Source organism: Musa acuminata, chromosome BXJ2-5, assembly GCF_036884655.1.
Source record: "Musa acuminata AAA Group cultivar baxijiao chromosome BXJ2-5, Cavendish_Baxijiao_AAA, whole genome shotgun sequence".
In the NCBI taxonomy this organism is placed as follows: Eukaryota; Viridiplantae; Streptophyta; class Magnoliopsida; order Zingiberales; family Musaceae; genus Musa; species Musa acuminata.
The window spans coordinates 42,051,199-42,069,167 of NC_088342.1; the positions used below are offsets into that span (position 1 = coordinate 42,051,199).

Below are 17,969 nucleotides of genomic sequence, written 5' to 3' on the forward strand. Positions count from 1 at the left end.
AAAAACCAAATAACACATTTTCAAAAGATGTTAACAAATAGATTTAAAGTATTTGATCTCACAAACATATCTATAATACCAATTGTGAGTATTAAAACTATCCTTATACTACTATTATATGAAAAATTTTAATATCATTATCTGAAATCAAATAATAATATATCTAAATTTATGATGTATACCTCTGGATGTTATTTAAAAAGCTTTTATCTGATCTTCGAGCACCGCTTCATCGAATTCAAAAGCTATAACAAGATCGATCTGTAAGAAGAACTAGACTCACATTCTCATCTCTTTCTATCATTCGCAGGACTATTATGAGTGATCAATTAGAGATAAATGAGAGATACGAAAAGATCTATAATCTTTCATTGACTCATTCACGTAATTAAGGGGAGATGAGAGAAGATATATAATTTTAACTCAATAATATCACGTATCTTCGTCTCCTCTTATCTACATATCTACGTATCTAATTATAAGCATTGAGTCCCTAGGAGATCTTGTTCTTTTATGACGAGAATAAAGAATCTAAGATAACTAATTAGGAAAATCCGTCCTATTAAGATCATCTCATAAATAATTTCACTATTATTAGATCTAAGAATCTAATTATATCCGTAATATATCTTATCTAATTAGAAATTACCACTCCAGTCAGAGGTAATTGTGGATTTATGCAACAACGATATATTGGTCTAATACTATGCATGAGCTTTAAGCTCAAGAGTTCTATTTCTTCGTTGGATTTCATGAATGCATGTGCAAAATCTTTAAATAATCCAATTTTTATCCACCTTTGTTGTCGTCCAACAGATTCTTGTTTAAATAATGTATTTGTTTCTAGAAAAAAAATAATACTTTTACTAAAAGGAAGTTAAAATTAATTATCTGATGTATGCCGATGATAGTATTCATGGACTATTAGTTCCGAATCACTGAGCAAGAAATAAATACATCCCTTAGAAATAAACATCATATTTGTGACAAACTAGCAATCCAAAACTTTGTGGAAATATTTGGACATCTCTTATAATAAACTGCTGAGAAATTATCAAACTGGATGGTTTCTGTTTTCTTTTAAGAGGATAATTATTTATTATATCACTTATATTTTCAGTCTATAAAAATCCTGATACTGAATATGTTTCAGATTTCAAAACTAAATGCCATGAATGATATGTCGAATGCAGTTGTTCAGAAGTTTGTGTTCATCCTCTCCTATCACATGGTCTGACATAAGCTGAAATCTAATCTTCAGAAGCATTTCATGAATCTGTTCCATATGCACAATCATGAAACTAGTAGCAGAATGCTCACATTATCATATATGGATTTTAAACACTCATAGAAACATGGTAACCAACTGTGTGATGGTACAGATTGAATTACCATCCAATGACAACCATACTGTTCTTGTGAAACTGTATCTAGTCAGGTAATCTTGACAAGAATCACCTCATAGAAGCATCCATGAAAAAGCATTTAGGAAAATTCAATAATCCAAATCATAACATTCGCTTCTGGACTACTAGCATAAAATCATCTATATTCATTTCATAACACCACAAAGAATTTCATAATTCTCTGCTCCAAAAACCTTTAGGGCGCTTTTGTATTTACACAGAATGTGTTGTAGAAGTTGTTCTTCCTCCTGATGAATTTTACCTACTATTGCAGCAGAGGCATCGTAACAGTAAACTTGTTGATACAGGTATGTGGGGAACTATTATATCACTTGACTATTTCTACAGATTAATGTGATTTTGCTTTACCCGATGAACACACAACGTCGCTTTCCAAGGAGTGTCTCATTGAGTTCTGGCCTTCCAGTCTTTGATTGCAGAAAGAAGAGAATTATTACATATAATTTCTTGAGTGGGCAACAGTAAATTTGTCATTGGGGATGTGTCATTCCTGCTGAGCCATGTCTCGATTGCATTACGATTGTACGTGTAACCATCAGCAGCGATGCAGGGATCATCCATCACAACCTGTACAAACTTTCATGGAACTCGTAAAGCATATGTAATTCCACTTAATGAGTACAATAAAAGATTGAAAGCAAGTAGTCTCACATGTATATGATAAAGAAAGAGGTTAACGATCTAGGAAACAATATTTGAATACCTTCAGTATTGGACAAATAAAATGATTTGGAGGGACAGAGGAGTCATGTAGTGCTGAGTCGTAAGCCTGTTCAGCGATAGCTTTGAGCCTCTCTAACACTGGAAGAACCTGGTCCTTCAAGTCAGGCCTGTCCTTGCGCCTCAGCTCTAAACAGCTTAGTCCAAGAATAGCTAATTCTTTTGCCTCAGCTTTAGGCCATTGTCCAGCTTTAGAATCCAAAATATCCATTAAGCAGTCCCTTTCCAATGCAGTCTCAACAATAAGGGCAAGTCCCATTGGTGATTTTGCAGTCAGCAATTGCAAGATCACCATTCCTAGTGCATAGGTATCAGACTTCGGTGAAACTAAGCCAGTTCTTTGGTACTCAGGATCCATGTAGAAAAATGTACCAACAGGATCAGTATCCTTGTACATTGTAGACAAAGGCATATTTAAGGTAGGAAATAAGGTGGAAAGGCCAGCATCACCGATCTTGCTCACAAAATTATTGTCAAGCAAAATGTTGGCAGGTTTAAGATCCCGGTGAACGATAGGTTCTGGTTTTGAGTTATGTAAAAAGATAAGAGCAGAGGCAACTTCCCATGCTATCCGAAAGCGACAGAACCATGGAAGTGGGAGTGTATTGTTTTTGCATTGTAACCTGTCCTCCAGGCTACCATTTTCCATATATTCATAAACCAAGCAGCCCTTTTCAGTGCAAGCTCCAAGCAGCAGTAGCACGTGTGGATGACGAACTCTACTAAGAATTTCAAGCTGGAACACCAGAAACACAAATTAGACACTTGAAGTGTAATAATATAGAAATAACACAGTCATGTTTGTTGGGACAACACAAATTCTTGAAAAAGAAAACTAGACTGTAACTTAAAACTTCTCCTGGATCAAAAATTGATTTTCTATCACAAGCTTCTCCTGGTAAGGAACTTTGAAAGTGAGGTTTCATTTACCAGTTGGATCAGTTCATATTGACTGATATTTACTGGTTCAATTAATAACCAGGAATTTTTATTAATTCTGTAAGAGCTAGATCTTTCTGAATCAGCATTACATCCGGCAATCAAAACATATAAATGACGACTAATCCGGCAAACATTAAACTTGGTAAGATAAAATGATTAAAAAATTAAAAAATGAGATTATTTAGGAATACACATTGAATGCTAAGATAATGCATTGAAAATTTGATAGTAGACCCATAATCAAAATAACTTTTGTGATTATTTCAGAAAAAATAAAACAAAAAACTAGGGTAGAACTAGGACAGTTATTGCATGAGGTCTACTCAATGCTAGATATAGAACATGGGCTGTCCCATAATAAAACCAGTTGTTGCTGATATCTCAGTTTCTTCTTCTATAACCACTTGCCAAACCAATATTGGATTGAGATTTACATCCTTATTTGAAACTAAAGAAACATATATAATCTGGACTTTAAGACTAAAGAAGAAACATAATACCTCTTGCTTGAACTGCCTGGTTGTGTAACCTTCATTGGAGTTCAATACTTTTATAGCTCCAACTGTATGATGAAAGCTTCCCCAATAAACAGTTCCACTTGCTCCAACTCCAATCTTGAGAGCATCAGAGAATGATAAGGTAGCAGCAACTATCTCTTCCCAAGTGTACTTCACATAGGGCTCACTACTGCATGCAAGTTCCTTTTCAGGACTTTGCTTCTCACTGACTTCATGAGAAGCACTTTTTTCCACATCTTTCCCCAGTAAAACTTCTATTTCGGTGCATCCATTAACATATTCAGCTTCCTTTTCTGTAGCTTCACGTCTTTCCTTTTCTTGTTGAGCCATCTTGGTGGTTTTCTCTAATCTAGACCATATTTCTTGAAGCTTAAGTATTTCCTCGGTGTGGTGTGTATGTATGTCATTCAACTAATCAAAGCAAGGTTTCACAGGTTAAAGCGAACAAATCTCAAATATCAATTATCTATTTGGTAAATATTTTTTAATACAAAGAAAAATCTCACCTGCTGGGAAGCAGAAATTGACTCATCTGGAGCTAATTTATATATCCTCATAAAATGGTTGATTTCTGTTCTCAGCCTTTCAAGTTCAAGATGAATATCTCCCTGCACAAGTGAAGCAATGAGTATACAGACTAATCTGCATATCCCAAATTTTTTTCTTGTGATCTGGAAACTTCTCACTCCAGACTTAGGACTCTGCAGTTGGTAGAAATGTGTACACTAAAGACTAAGCTTTATAATGTGAGTCTAGTTACCTCATTCCCTGATTGTGAATACTCTGTCGAACGATAAAAACTCATATTAGAACTCCATGACTTGTCTGTTTGATAACTTCTCAAACTAGCTATACTGTTACTGTATTGAGTCTCCGATGTATTAGAACTGGAAACTCTATAATCTTCAAACAGAGATGTATTTCTAGTTAGAAGAGAGTTAGCTGAATTTGAGCTCTCATAGTCTTTACTGGCATAGGCTAATTTCTGCTGAAGCTGTGGCAGACAAGGAAGTTGAGAAGGGAAGTTTACTTCTGTGTCCAAGTCTATCATTTCTGCAGAAAGAATAAATTTATTATATGGACAACTTCCAAAATCTCAAGCAAAGATATGTCAAATTCCATAAAGTTGATGAGCAGAAGATTATGTTTGACTTTGAATGATGACCACCTGTTGGCCCCTAAAATTAGTCACTGTATTCTATTTTCCCTACAAATTTATCTGGCGTGTATGTGACTGAAACATATATTACAGAGTGAACTTTGCTTTTATGTATCAGTCAAAATAGAAAAAAAATCCATAAGAATTATTCCAGTAAGAAAATCCTATCAGCTATTTTATTCATTTAAGTTGATAGCAGCCTGAAATTATAACTGAAATGTTGTTGTGATAAAAGACAGTTTTATCCAAATCTAGTACCAAAAATATCTAAAATGAGAACTTCATAATTGTTTATCTGCGAGAAAGAAGATACAATATCTTTATCTGTGTTGCATTAAACTTATCAAGGAAGTTTACCTTGAATTTAAGCACAACTTTTGATAAGCTAATTTAAGCACAACTTTCTTTTCCACACTCTTTTTGATGCTTGGTGCATCTAGAAACATGACTCAGAAGATAAGGACTGTATGAAGGGTGTTAGGACAGGGTGTCTTCTCTTTGGGGGAAAATAGTGAATAAGTGAATGGGAATAATTAAGTTAAGCTAAAACTATTTTAAAAGTGTAGTAAGATATCAAGTCTCAAACACGCCTCAAGGGCTTATATGTGGTATATGTATGACTATATGTAAGGGTTGTTGTTGTTGGGGGATATTGTATCCTTATTGGTTCTTTAGCAAGGTTTGCAATACCGAATGGTACCACGCATACCGGCGGTACATACCGGTCTACCAGCTGACCGACATGCGAACTGCCTTTTACCGGGCGATATCAACCTGGCTGCGGCGAGGCGAGGAAGAAGAGGCATTCGAAGAAGAAGGAGAAGCTTCGAGAAATAGTACCCGGCCTCGCCCTCCTCCTCCTCCTCCTTCGTCATCTTCTTCTTCGTTGTGGAACTTGTTGCCATCGCTCCCTTGACGCCGCAGCTCTTCGGCGCCCGCTGCCATCGTTCCCTTGACACCGAAGAAGATTCTTCTTCTTCCGCTCCTTCGCTGCAGCGGCTGCTGCCATCCCTCGACGCCGTAGCTATTCACCTAGGGTTCAGGTGAGCGCTGCTAAGTTATATATTTTTTATATATTTAATATCGTTTAAATATAATATATTTAATATCATTTTAAGCACACCAGCGTTAACTATTTTATATTTCTGTGATTTTATATATTTATATATATTGAATATTATTAATATTAAATTAATTTTAATATTTTTTAAACATACTGTTCGGTACGTTCGTACTGTACCATACCGAGCAAACCTCGAAATACTGATACGGTACGAAATTTCAATCATTGTTCTTTAGAACACTAATTAGACACAAATTAGGAGCTTTTATAAACATCAAACTAAGTACTCATAATAAGGAAAAAAATTGAATTCAACAGAAAAATGAAAAAAATTCTGCTAAAAGGTTGGTACTGAGGTAAACTTGTTATCCTATTATCACTCTTAGGAGTTGTCATATGAAGTCCTTTCCAAGTTGGATTGCTTCCTGTCTGGAATAGGAAACATGCAGTCTCTTTCCAGCTCAAGTAGGAGTCACTTTTCAAATAGGAATTCACTTCCACTCCAGATAAAATTTGAACATATGTTTCCCTAATAGAAATTACATAGAGCATCACACAAGGCACCAGAAGCAGTCTTTCAGCCCTACACGTGGTTGGACCAGTTGAAGATGGTGGCCTGACAGCTGAACAACCCTTAATTTGCAATGTAGATCCATTTCATGTGGTCAGTCATGAGGGAGGATGGCCAATCCTAGCATGAGTCCAGGTGGAGATGTGGTTTGGGTTCAGACCACTCCACAACAAGGCTCATCATAACTCATATTTGACAGTTCCAAAATTTTGCATAATTATTTATGATGAATCTAGTGACAATTGACATGGATATAAATAACAAGCCTATAACTGCAACATTCCATGATCAAACTATGGATAATAGATCCATGTATCTATACTGAAAAACCAATTACCAGAAAAAGAATCTAGATTGACCTCAATGACACTTCATTCTAAGAGTAGATAGGTACTTGTCAAAGTATACTCATTGCAATATCTACTATTCTTATGGAGCTTTTGGATGAAAATGATCTGAAGTTTCTATACCAAAAGAGATTAAATCTGTCATCTCAAGTACTGCATAAGTTAATTGCAACTTGTGTCAGAGAGGCAGAGTCCATTACCCGATTTAAGAATTGGAGAATTGTTTGAAGAACTATAAAAAACTGCACTAGAATCATTTTCTTCTTTGATACTATCCTTTGTCACTGATGTGGGTGCAATTTCATCTGTCCCAAATGCCGATGCACGAACAGATGACAGTTTACCTCTTGAAACAACATAGACTGTACAAAAGCTTGGAGTACATTCAGCAATTCTGGATGACAAGTTGCCTCCCCAAAGTTTCCTACAGCAACATATTCATCATAAACTTTGTGAGATTTAAAGCAAAAAAATGTATAAATATGTTTGTAAGACCAGAATAATGAAGTATGGACATCTAAATATTTATGCAGTCATGCAGTGTGAAGGGATCATTGTTTACACACAAAAAATTCTGACTGCAACTAAATTGGGAATTATGTAAGACTATATATATGGAAACTTTTAGGGAAATGTCAAAAGATATAAAATCAACCATATTTCCATAATCTGGTGATCAGAAGGTGCTCAACGCAGAAGGCTCGTATAAAATACGGGGTCTGTCAAAGGCCAATCTTTGCAGCCTTACCCCAACAAGGAGATGCTGGGCTGGACAAACTTGAATATGAAAACTCAGGAAGTCTATTTTTCAATGGAAAAGCCAGACAATTCAAACAATAAAACCCCAGTGCACGAATTGTTTGGCTTTAAGTGCTTTACTAGGACTAATGTCTTCCTTACAAAGTCTAATTTACACTTATGTAAAAGCTGACTAATATATGAAATATTAATATATTCAAAGTGAAAGAGAAACATATTTAACAGAAATCACAAAAACTAAGATGGAGAAACCAAGTAATTTCCCAGAGAACATTCTATTTAGACCTTGACATTTATTTATAAACAACATTTATGTTAGATTATCAGAAAAACACCAATTGAATCATGTGATGAAAGAGTAAATCAAACTAAATTCAAGCATAGTTTTTTGGGGCACATATTTGAAGCCAAAGCAAAATTTGTTGAGAAAATTCAAACCGGTGTAACTATAAAAGAACTTGATAGTATGGAAATACTTTGCTACTTATACGGCCATATACTTCTGATTCAGATTTAACTTTGTACATGTAAAGAAGCTTTCAGATTATAACATCTGATAACATAATGAGGCCAGGTTTGTTTTTAAATTTATGTTGATTGATATGTGGCATTCGGTTCGAGTCAAATGATATTCAAAATCACTCAATTTGAATTCTGTAGGTCGTAATAATTATCATACTCTTCTTAGGATTTTCAGTTAAATTTTATCATTGTATTTCACAAAATCTTATTGTATCAATCGCAAACTGCACCGAACTGAACACTAACTCATCATGACCTACTAAAGTAAGATTATGTGTAAATGAGTCTTTCTCATAAAAGACTACTATTTTCTGCTTTATCTGCAATAGATTGCTGTTCAATTTTCTTAGAGCAATAGGTTATGCAAGTCACAGCAGCCTTCTTTTCCTAATCAAAAAGGTTGAGTCATAATACCTGATTATTGCATTTTTGGAAGAACCACCTATAACAAGCATGCTGATGCTATTTTCTGTGACCTCTTTTGATATTGCCTCAGCTACATCATCTGCTTCAAGTATCACAACTTCTGTTTCAATCTGGAGATATAGTATAAGTTTAACATAGTCGAAGCTTATTTTTAATTTGAGAACAAAAAACAATGCAATAGATTTGACCTGCTTTGCAGAACACATATTCTTGTAGGGGCGAAGCATCACTTCTGTTTTCCATTCTTCTTCTTTCTTATATGCAGAGGCAACATCATCTTGCACTTGCTCAACAGGGAGATTCCCAACTAAAATAATAGGTACATGACGTGTAGAAATTAAGTCTGCAGCTTATTGAGGACTTAAAGGTAATAATAGTTAAGATGTTTAAACACAAAATTAATGGAACTCCAATTGTAAAAGCCAACACAACATGAAAAAAAATCAATTTTTTTCTAAATGATAGTGTGATAATATTAAATGATGATAACTTATCATTTAAACAACTACAAGTTTTTTATATAGGTGTCTTTAAGTTTAGTTTAGGTCCTATATTGAGATTTAGTTTGTGTATGGATCTGGGTCAAGCCAATTCTTTTTGGATGTTTTTAATGACTTTCCACCCTTAGTGATTCCTTCAGTAAGATGTAAAGCTACATAAACATCAAAATGTAGTGTATTAGACCTCTAAAAGGTAGAAAATGGAATTAGGATGTTATTTAATTGCAATAGTCAGGTTTAGGAGGCCATAAGTGCCTCTTAAAAAAGAGTTTTACATGTACAAATTTCATGGAAGGAAAATTCTTGTTATCGTTAGGTCCTTTAATTAGGATTTGCCTTTTAAAAAAATCACAAATAAAAGATCATGTGGCTAACTGCAATTGGGCTTATCTTGATGAAAGTTTATTGAGTAGGCCCTGGTACCTTTCTCTGCTCTAAATCTTTCAACTATCTTCTACTCTTTTCTTGCTACTCACTCTTTTTCTTTTTCTTTAGATTACTGTTGCAAGACTCTGTGTAAAGGAAAATATAATAGATTAGTAGTCATCAATGCGATAAAATTGGTTTTTTGGATTATATACTTGGTTGCTGCAGCTTACACTTTCTCATTGGAGAAATATTAGAATTTAATTGAACCTAACTATTGGATATTCAGCGCCAAAATGTAGATAAGGACAGGACAGGTCAAGGTAGACATAATTATAGATATAGATATCGAAACAAATATCCAGGAGTGAAACACTTCACCACGTCTGAGAATAATGCAAATAATAAAGTCCTCGTAAATTAAACTTACATGAAAGGACTTCACATGCTAATTCATGGCTTGAACAAAGAGTCTATTGTCCACTCTCTTTCTTTACATTTCACTTATCTGTTATTTTTTCCTTTATTACCCCATTCCAGAACAAAAAATTGCATTCTTTAAGCAGATGGACTCATCAAAAATCCAAATCATATTATATTCCTTCGCCAATCCATTTCTTGCTGAGCACAAGGCACATGTAAAAACTAATTTTCTCATGAAAATTTAACAAGAGATGAAAAACAACTATACGCATCAAGAAGATACAAGTATAGAGATAATGCATGAAGCAATTAATGCAACAACTGGAATCAAACAGATACAGTAACTACGGTTTCTCGCCTTTAGCAATTTGATTAACTGAAGATAGACAAGTCACAGTTCCCACACATAACAAGGAAAATTGATGAGGAATAGGACCAAGATGTCATTATATTCTCAAGGATTATGCAAACAAGAAATCAGAAGTGATTGGCCTCAACTATCAAAATGGAATCAGCATAATCCAAGCAAGTTTCAAAATATCAGATACTGTGTTAGATGTAATTTTATACTTTCATGAACAAGTTCGACTAGCCTTATTCGACTATTCCTTGTCCTTGATGAGACAAATGTGATAAGAAAAAGAGATCGACTAAATTTTACATTTACCATCAGCTACTGTCAATGAACTAAGACAGTAGAGATATTTCTCCCAACAACAACAAGCAGCCAAAATACACATTTTTTTCTGCCATTGGGCTTTGTGGAATACAATATCTCTAGTTATGTTGAGAGCAATCAAATTTCTTTTGTATTGTCTCTGATGAATTTTACTAAGGTCTCCCTCTATGTCTCCTCACAATACCCATCCTCGACTCACATCGTCTAATCAGAACTTTAGGCCTCCTTTAAACATATCAATACTATCTTAAATGATTTTTCTCTCAGCTTAACCTCTACTAAGGCACAAATTTAGTTCCACATTCTCATCTTAGCTTCATCAACTTTGTGCAGGGTATTTTTTAGCTGCTCAACAATCTGATCTTACAATAAATTATAAAATGGACCAAATATGCCACATATCTAGATTTATATTTCTACTATGAAATCTTTTAGTCTTTTAACCTATTAAATGATAATTATAGAAGCACCTAAGATTGTGAAAAAACATCATGATAAAGCAAAGAATTGACTAAGGATGTCTTGCAACGTATCATTTGATGAGATGTATCCATTAGCTAAAGATTTGATGAGTTCCATAAAAACTTAAGAAGTGCATCCAAGGAAAAGTTTGTCAGCTTCCACTAATCTTAGGTATCCATTTAGTTGTATCACGTGGCCAACCTGCAAAACTACTTGCTAAATGCTTTTTGATATTTTTTTCATTATACAAATTTTAACAAAACTTCTTCTACAAGCCAATATAAAAGCTATAACTAAAGTTTCATTTGTCTGTTAATTGCCTCTATATCAGATGGATTTTGCAGGTTCCTGTAGATGGTCATTCTGTATCAGTATGAGTTGATTGAAGCTTTATCAACTACAAAGTTGATCACGGTATGAAACTTCATTTATGTTAACAACTTGGAGTTTTATTTTTTTGGTTGACGGATGTGTCTATTGCCATAGCCAAGATTGTTAGTTGTTGATTAGCAGCATAGCTTAATTCTTATGCGTGTAACCGCATTGCAAGAGTTCGAGTGTTACCTATCCTTGTTCCTGTTTTAACAAAGAAGATGGTAATTGGAAAGGAAAGACTTAAAAGATAAATTGAATGACCAACAAAAGAGTTAAATTAGCTGTCATGACTTACTTGGTGACGGAACCATCTTAATCCTTGACCGAACATGTAGAAGTTTAAACATAACTCCACCCCCAGAAATGAATTTATTCAAAGCCCACTGAACTATATGCCTGCTGTTGCTTGTCCCATTGATAGCAAGTGCAACTGTAGTAACTGAATTATGTAGCAACCTGTCGCCTTTCTCCATCTCTTTGAGTACCCAACTCTTTGCCTCCCTTTCCCAGTCTTAACAATTATACATCTTTCTTTACTTGCAAAAGGAGGATAAAGAAGAAGAAACAAAGATCAGCTTTCATGCAGTTAAGATTAATCATATGAAAACATTGGTTCATCAGTTCATAAGTAGCAGAGGAAATGTGATAGATGAAAAGGAGGACAAAACGTTGGAATTCCCCTTCAATTATCAGAGGAAAAGGAGAGAACAGGGGAGAAGTGACCTTCCTCTCCTCCAACAGGAGTGGATGTCCAAATCACAAAGTCTAATGGGAAGAAAACAATCCAAAAACCTCTCCTCGGAATAAATCAGAAGAAGAGAAAAAGTTGAATCCCTTTTCTGTAATAGAATAGAATCTAAAAAAAAGCCCAATTCTATAGCATCATAAAATGCTCAGAAAAGTTCACAAATGAACATCGAATCTTAAATTGGCTCAAAAAACAAAACAAAACTTTATGACGCACACCAATAAACCTAAGCGTAGGACGCAGACAAAGACTAAGCCTTTGAGAGGCAAAAAGAACTTATCTCTAATCCTACCAAGCATTCATCGGCAGAAACCATATCCAGAACAACAGAAAAAAGAAGTAAAATACCAAAAGGATCACACGAAGAGCGCCACAAACAAAGATTCGAAAAGAAAGCAGAAAGCTCCTTTCGGAAACCTTCTACGCGGCTTCACACCAACGGAAGAATCCCCAACGTAACAGCCATCAAAACCCCACTTTTAATCGAAACCAAGCATCAAAGCCTCTTGGTGGTCACGCAAAAACCAACTCATCAGCGCAGAGCAGGGGAAGCGACCGACATCAAACCACGATGCCATGTTGGAGACTTCAATGCCAGGAGACCTTAAAAAAAGACCCAAAAACCACTTTCCTTCTTAGCAGTAGACTAAGTTGAAGCTTTTACACTAAAACCATCTAATTATTGTTGGTGGGCTAAAATTTCTACTTTTTCACACTCGAAAGATGCCAAAGTATCGTTCCAGTAAATAAATTTCATCTATGGTTGAGGATGCAGTGTAATCAAGCACCTGTGAGCCCAAAAGAAAGAGGAAATGCTCTTTAGGTTCACCGAATCACCCCAAAAGAGAAAACCTTTACGGCGGTCACAGTGGCACAATCTATGAATTAGGATACCGCAGTTGTTATTCTTAGAGTCAAACGTAAGGGTGTAATGTTATGTCACTGTTTTTTATTATACAAGAAGAAATAAATATACATCAAAATAGATTTTTTTTTTTTGGAGAAGAAATATATTTTAAAATATTTCAGAATTCCAAAAACTTTCTCCTCGTATTAAAAACACGATATTCCTACTTACAAAATCCTGACAAGTTATTCATATTGTTTGTACCGTCAAAGAAACCCCCAAGTAAAGAGCCTCTCTCGCTCTCTCTCAACTTCCGTCACGAGTCCTCCATGATTGATCTATCCTGCAACAAGAACGCCAAGGAAGGCTCGGATATCGGCATCTGCTCTTCAACTCAACCTGCGGAGTTGAATGCTGAAATCAGCTTCGTGAGAGGCCTAATCGATATCTAGAAACACGTTACGGCAAATCGTTGGTACAGTAGTTGAACTCGGTATACGTGCATGTTCTTCCTTGAGGAAACAACAGTTTTTGAGGCTGGTCATACTTGTCGAAGATTTCCTGTCGACTTTGTGATATAGGGTACAAAAGAAGTGATGCCGTCTTGGCCCCACCATGTTGACTCTCTGAAGTCAAATGTATTCCCTAGTACCTTAGGAAAGGAGAGAAGAAGAAAAAGAAGCAGCCAAGCAAACTAATGAAGGAAGCAGATTGAGACTCTTGCATGAAGAGGATGATAAATAGAGACGGCCAGCAATGTTGAAAGAATCTTCAAATGAATTCACAGATGCTAGCGTGTCTCCTGGCCATTCTGCTTGGATTTGACTTGGATTGTGCAGGACAGATACGAAGCTTCGTCCACAACCAAACATATGGCGCATTCATGCATCGAGACATAATTTAAATGCTGTGGTCCAACTTGTTCTTCGTACGCACTTGTTACGATCGTGACCTTTACCTCTTCTTCCCACCTCAAGTAACATCCACAGCTGACAAATGTATCATTAGGGGTTATCATCAATCATCATCGACCCTCCTTGGAGACCAAGTAAATTCGAATAGTTATTGAAAGCGAAGAGAAATGAAGATTTTTTGTGACACGTACACGCGCATCAGTCTAGGCTAAAGGTATGATCTTTTCATTTAGTTTATTGTATCCACAACTAATGAGAGAAGAATGTTCATATCTAATTAGGTAAAATATGTTATAGATATAATTAGATTTTATTGATGGTTATTAATAAATAAAAAAATAAGTTTAATTATAATATAATTTTTAGGAGATGATCTTGAGAAGTGAAACTCCCATAATTATCATCCTAAACCCTTTACTCTCATTTATAAAAAAATATAACCTTTTACTAATGAAAGACTGGTTATTAAGACTATGTATCTATTTTTAGTTTCTCTTAATCTCTAATCCATCACTCATAGTGGTCTTGTAAAGGATAGAAACAAAGAAGAAGATACATCTAGTTCTGCTTGTAGATTGACATCATTGTAATTTTTAAATCTGATGACAGTGCATTTGTAAATCATATAAAGGCTTTCTAAATAGCATCAAAATGTATACATCGTAAATCTTGATCTATCATTATTTGATTTCAATCCTAGTATTAAAGTTTTTGGTATAATAGTAGCATAATTATAGTTTTTATGCTTACGATTAGTATCAGAGCCATAATTTTAAAATTAAATACCCTAGATTTGTTTATTAGCATCTTTCAAAAAGATGTTATTCGATTTTTATTCATAATGTTCTAATAATATATTTGTGTTGTTGATCTATTTTTCGATCTAGTCTCTTTGTTACTTACGAGCAATACGAGGTTCCTCATGTTTGATTGATGGACCACTATTGATAGTTTGTTGTTGACGATAATATTATTGAGGGTGATGATATCTCGGGGTTGCTAGCCCAATTGTAGGCAACAACTGTGTGCATGTGCTATTGTATACAACGAAAGAGCCATGAGGTAACTGGCCTGCCTTTACAATATTATTTATTTATGACTATAAATAATATTCATAATGATACACATAATTATAAGATTTAGATAATTTGAAAGTAGAATCTACTTCAAATACTTATGTGATAGGATAGGATAATGCTATTTTAGATATCCTTATAGTTTAAGGTTATATATCCAAAGGTAGCAATACTATTCCACAAGAAAGATATTAGTTTGTCAAAAGTAATTTTGAGTGAACACTAGATATATTTATACTTCATCCAAAGGTGAAAGATAGATGATATCAATAATTCGTCATATCTTGAAAACTAAAAAGATTAATGTTATTTTATATTTTACAATGGTACTTCCTTCCATACACTCTAATGCTTATAGTATCTCTATACTCTTTGGTTCAAATTATTCAAGATGTGCATATCACACTAAGTATATTAGATTTTGATTCAGTATTACTTATTAAAAGATATGTAAACTTGACTTATGAAAACACTATAGAATAAGTTAATAAAATGAATGCTTGGGAAGGATCTAATAGGCTTAGTTTAATGTTTATAAGAATGATAAATATAAATAATATAAAGGCTTCATTATCGTCTACAACTAGCGCACAAGAATATTAAAAACTATAAAAGACACATTAATGAAAAAATTGACTATGACTGAATGTAATGACACTCGAGAGATTCAGAATTACATTCTCAATATGAGTGACAAGACTATGAAACTTAAAGCATTAGGTATGATTGTAAATAAGTCTTTCCTTATACAGTTCATTCTTAATTATCTTCCTCCTCAATTTAGCCTATTCAAGATTTACTATAATATAAATAAGGACAACTGGGACTTGAGTTAATTATCTTCCTCCTCAATTTAGCCTATTCTTAACTAGTATGTGTGTTCAAGAAGAATTAAGATTAAGTTAAAAAAGATCTCATAATATTCTAACTACTACTCAAGAAGTTGGTAATAAGAAAATAAAGTCGAAACATCATCCACCAAACAAATTTGCTAAGTTTGAAAATGCTAAAAAGACTAATAAAAAGAAAGCTTTCATTATAATGTGTTTCTTTTATGGCAAGAAAAAATATGTAAAAAAGAACCACATTAAACGTAAGACTTAATTAAAAAAGAAAGGTATAAACTCGACCTTTATATGTTTCAAATCAAACATCATAGAGATTCTTTGTAATACTTAATGAATTGATTCCGGTGCTTTAACTTATAATACCAATGATATCTAGATATTCCTTTCAATCCAAAAATCAAAAGAATAAGAAAGATTCATCATTATGGAAAATCATCTTAAAGCAAAAATAATAGTAGTGGAAACTTATCGCCTACACCTAGAGATGGGTTATCTAATGGATCTTGCAGATACATACTATATTTTTATTATTTCTAAAAAAATAATTTTTCTATCTAGAATTGTTAAGTTAGGATATTATCTTACTTTTGGTAATGATAAACTTAGTATATTTTATGATTCAATAAAAGTTGATTTTAGAATTATACATGATTGTTTGTGTAAAATTAATTTGAATATTCATTTTGTAAAGATATTAGTGACCCTATAATCAAATATTGAATTGACACATAGTTTGAATGATGAAAAATCTTCTACATTATGGCATAGTTGTTTGAGGCATATCTCCAATTGAAAATTTAGTAAAGATAATATTTTGAAAGATTTAGACTTTAGTAATTTTGATGTTTGCATATATTACATTAAGAAAAAACAAATAAAGTATACAAAGAAAAATATCATAAGAAACAAAAAAACCCTTGAGATTATTCATATTGATATCTACGGACTACTCTATATTCCTTCTTTCAATGGAGAGAGATATTTTATCATATTTATAGATGACTTATCAAGATATAACTATATAAATTTAATACATAAAAAGTCTCAAACTATTGAGACTCTTGAGGTATACATAAATGAAGTGAAGAGATAATTACATAGAAAAGTCAAAATTATCATATATGATATGAATAGTGAATTTTATAGTAAATATGATAAGTTTGGTTAGAATTTTGATCATTTTATAAATTCTTAGAAAAGTAAGGTATTTGTGCTCAATTTGACTTATCAGGGAGGCAAAATCATACTCTTACAGATATGATTAGGAGCATAATGAGTTATTTCTCTATATTTGAGTCAATATGAGTTGAAACTCTCAACAATATAGATTTCTAGTAAATTAGTACCATAACTCGATTTGAGTTATGGACGAGTAGAAACCCCAATTTAAGACATAAGAGTATTCAATATATTTAGAGTTGTCTTGTAGAAATAAGAGTCTTCAATATATTTAGAGTTGTCTTATAGAAATAAGAGTCTTCGATCCACATGAAAAGAAGTTGGATCCAAATTTTTTTAGTATTTTATTGGTTATTAAAAAAAATAAGGGATATAGATTTTATTACCCTAATCATAATACAAAAATAATAGAATATGATAATATAAAATTCTTAGAAAATTATAAAATTAGTGATAATGAAAAATCTTGAAAGATTAATTTTGATATAAAGGAGATATAGGTTAATACTCCTTTATCATTTCCTATTCGAGATATTTTTGTTTCTTAAATCAGTAAAAGAATTAACGAGGATCAATAAACAAAATAACATTGATGAATTCTCATATGATATTGATATCACTGCTAATGATTTTGTACAATAACCACAACCAATAGTTTTGAGAAGATCTAAAAAAAAAAGAGACTTACCATTATTGATAATTTTTTGGTATATCTATAAGAATTGGTATAGGAATAAAAAAGGACTCCTTATCATTTTCATAAGTCATGGAAAGTAACGATAGAATAAAAAAGGACTCCTTAAATAGTATAATGCGATGAAAGAAGAGTTAAAATTGATAGACTAGAGTAGTGTCTAGAAATTCACTAAATTGCTAATAACTATTCTAAGAGTGTCAATTACAAATGGATGTTTAAGATAAAATATGACTCAAGAGGTAATATCGAATAATATAAAGCTAAATTTATAATTAAAGGTTATTATCAAAAAGAATGTATCGACTATAACGAGACCTTATCTCTAGTTTCTAAAAAGGACTCATTGAGAATTATCATGACATTGATAGCTCATTATGATCTTAAGTTATATTAGATGTATA

General features: G+C 33.3%; 1 protein-coding gene across 7 annotated transcripts; it reads right to left on the reverse strand.

The window, feature by feature from the left end:
- Positions 1–1,532: 1,532 nt before the first annotated feature.
- On the reverse strand, positions 1,533–12,643 carry LOC103985622 (U-box domain-containing protein 35). Of its 7 annotated transcripts, none has more exons than XM_065109575.1 (10): positions 12,425–12,643; positions 11,555–11,790; positions 8,643–8,761; positions 8,443–8,564; positions 6,948–7,171; positions 4,368–4,660; positions 4,114–4,215; positions 3,590–4,018; positions 2,131–2,883; positions 1,533–2,003 (listed from the first exon to the last, which is right to left on the reverse strand). In XM_065109575.1, exons 2-10 carry the CDS (start codon positions 11,730–11,732, stop codon positions 1,812–1,814), a joined length of 2,412 nt encoding a protein of 803 aa, XP_064965647.1. In that variant the 5' UTR covers positions 11,733–11,790; positions 12,425–12,643; the 3' UTR covers positions 1,533–1,811. The 7 variants fall into 7 exon arrangements, with proteins under 7 accessions (XP_064965647.1, XP_064965648.1, XP_064965645.1 ...); XM_065109576.1 differs by having other exon boundaries at positions 11,555–11,795; XM_065109573.1 differs by having other exon boundaries at positions 12,356–12,643.
- Between the last annotated feature and the right edge of the window lie 5,326 nt (positions 12,644–17,969).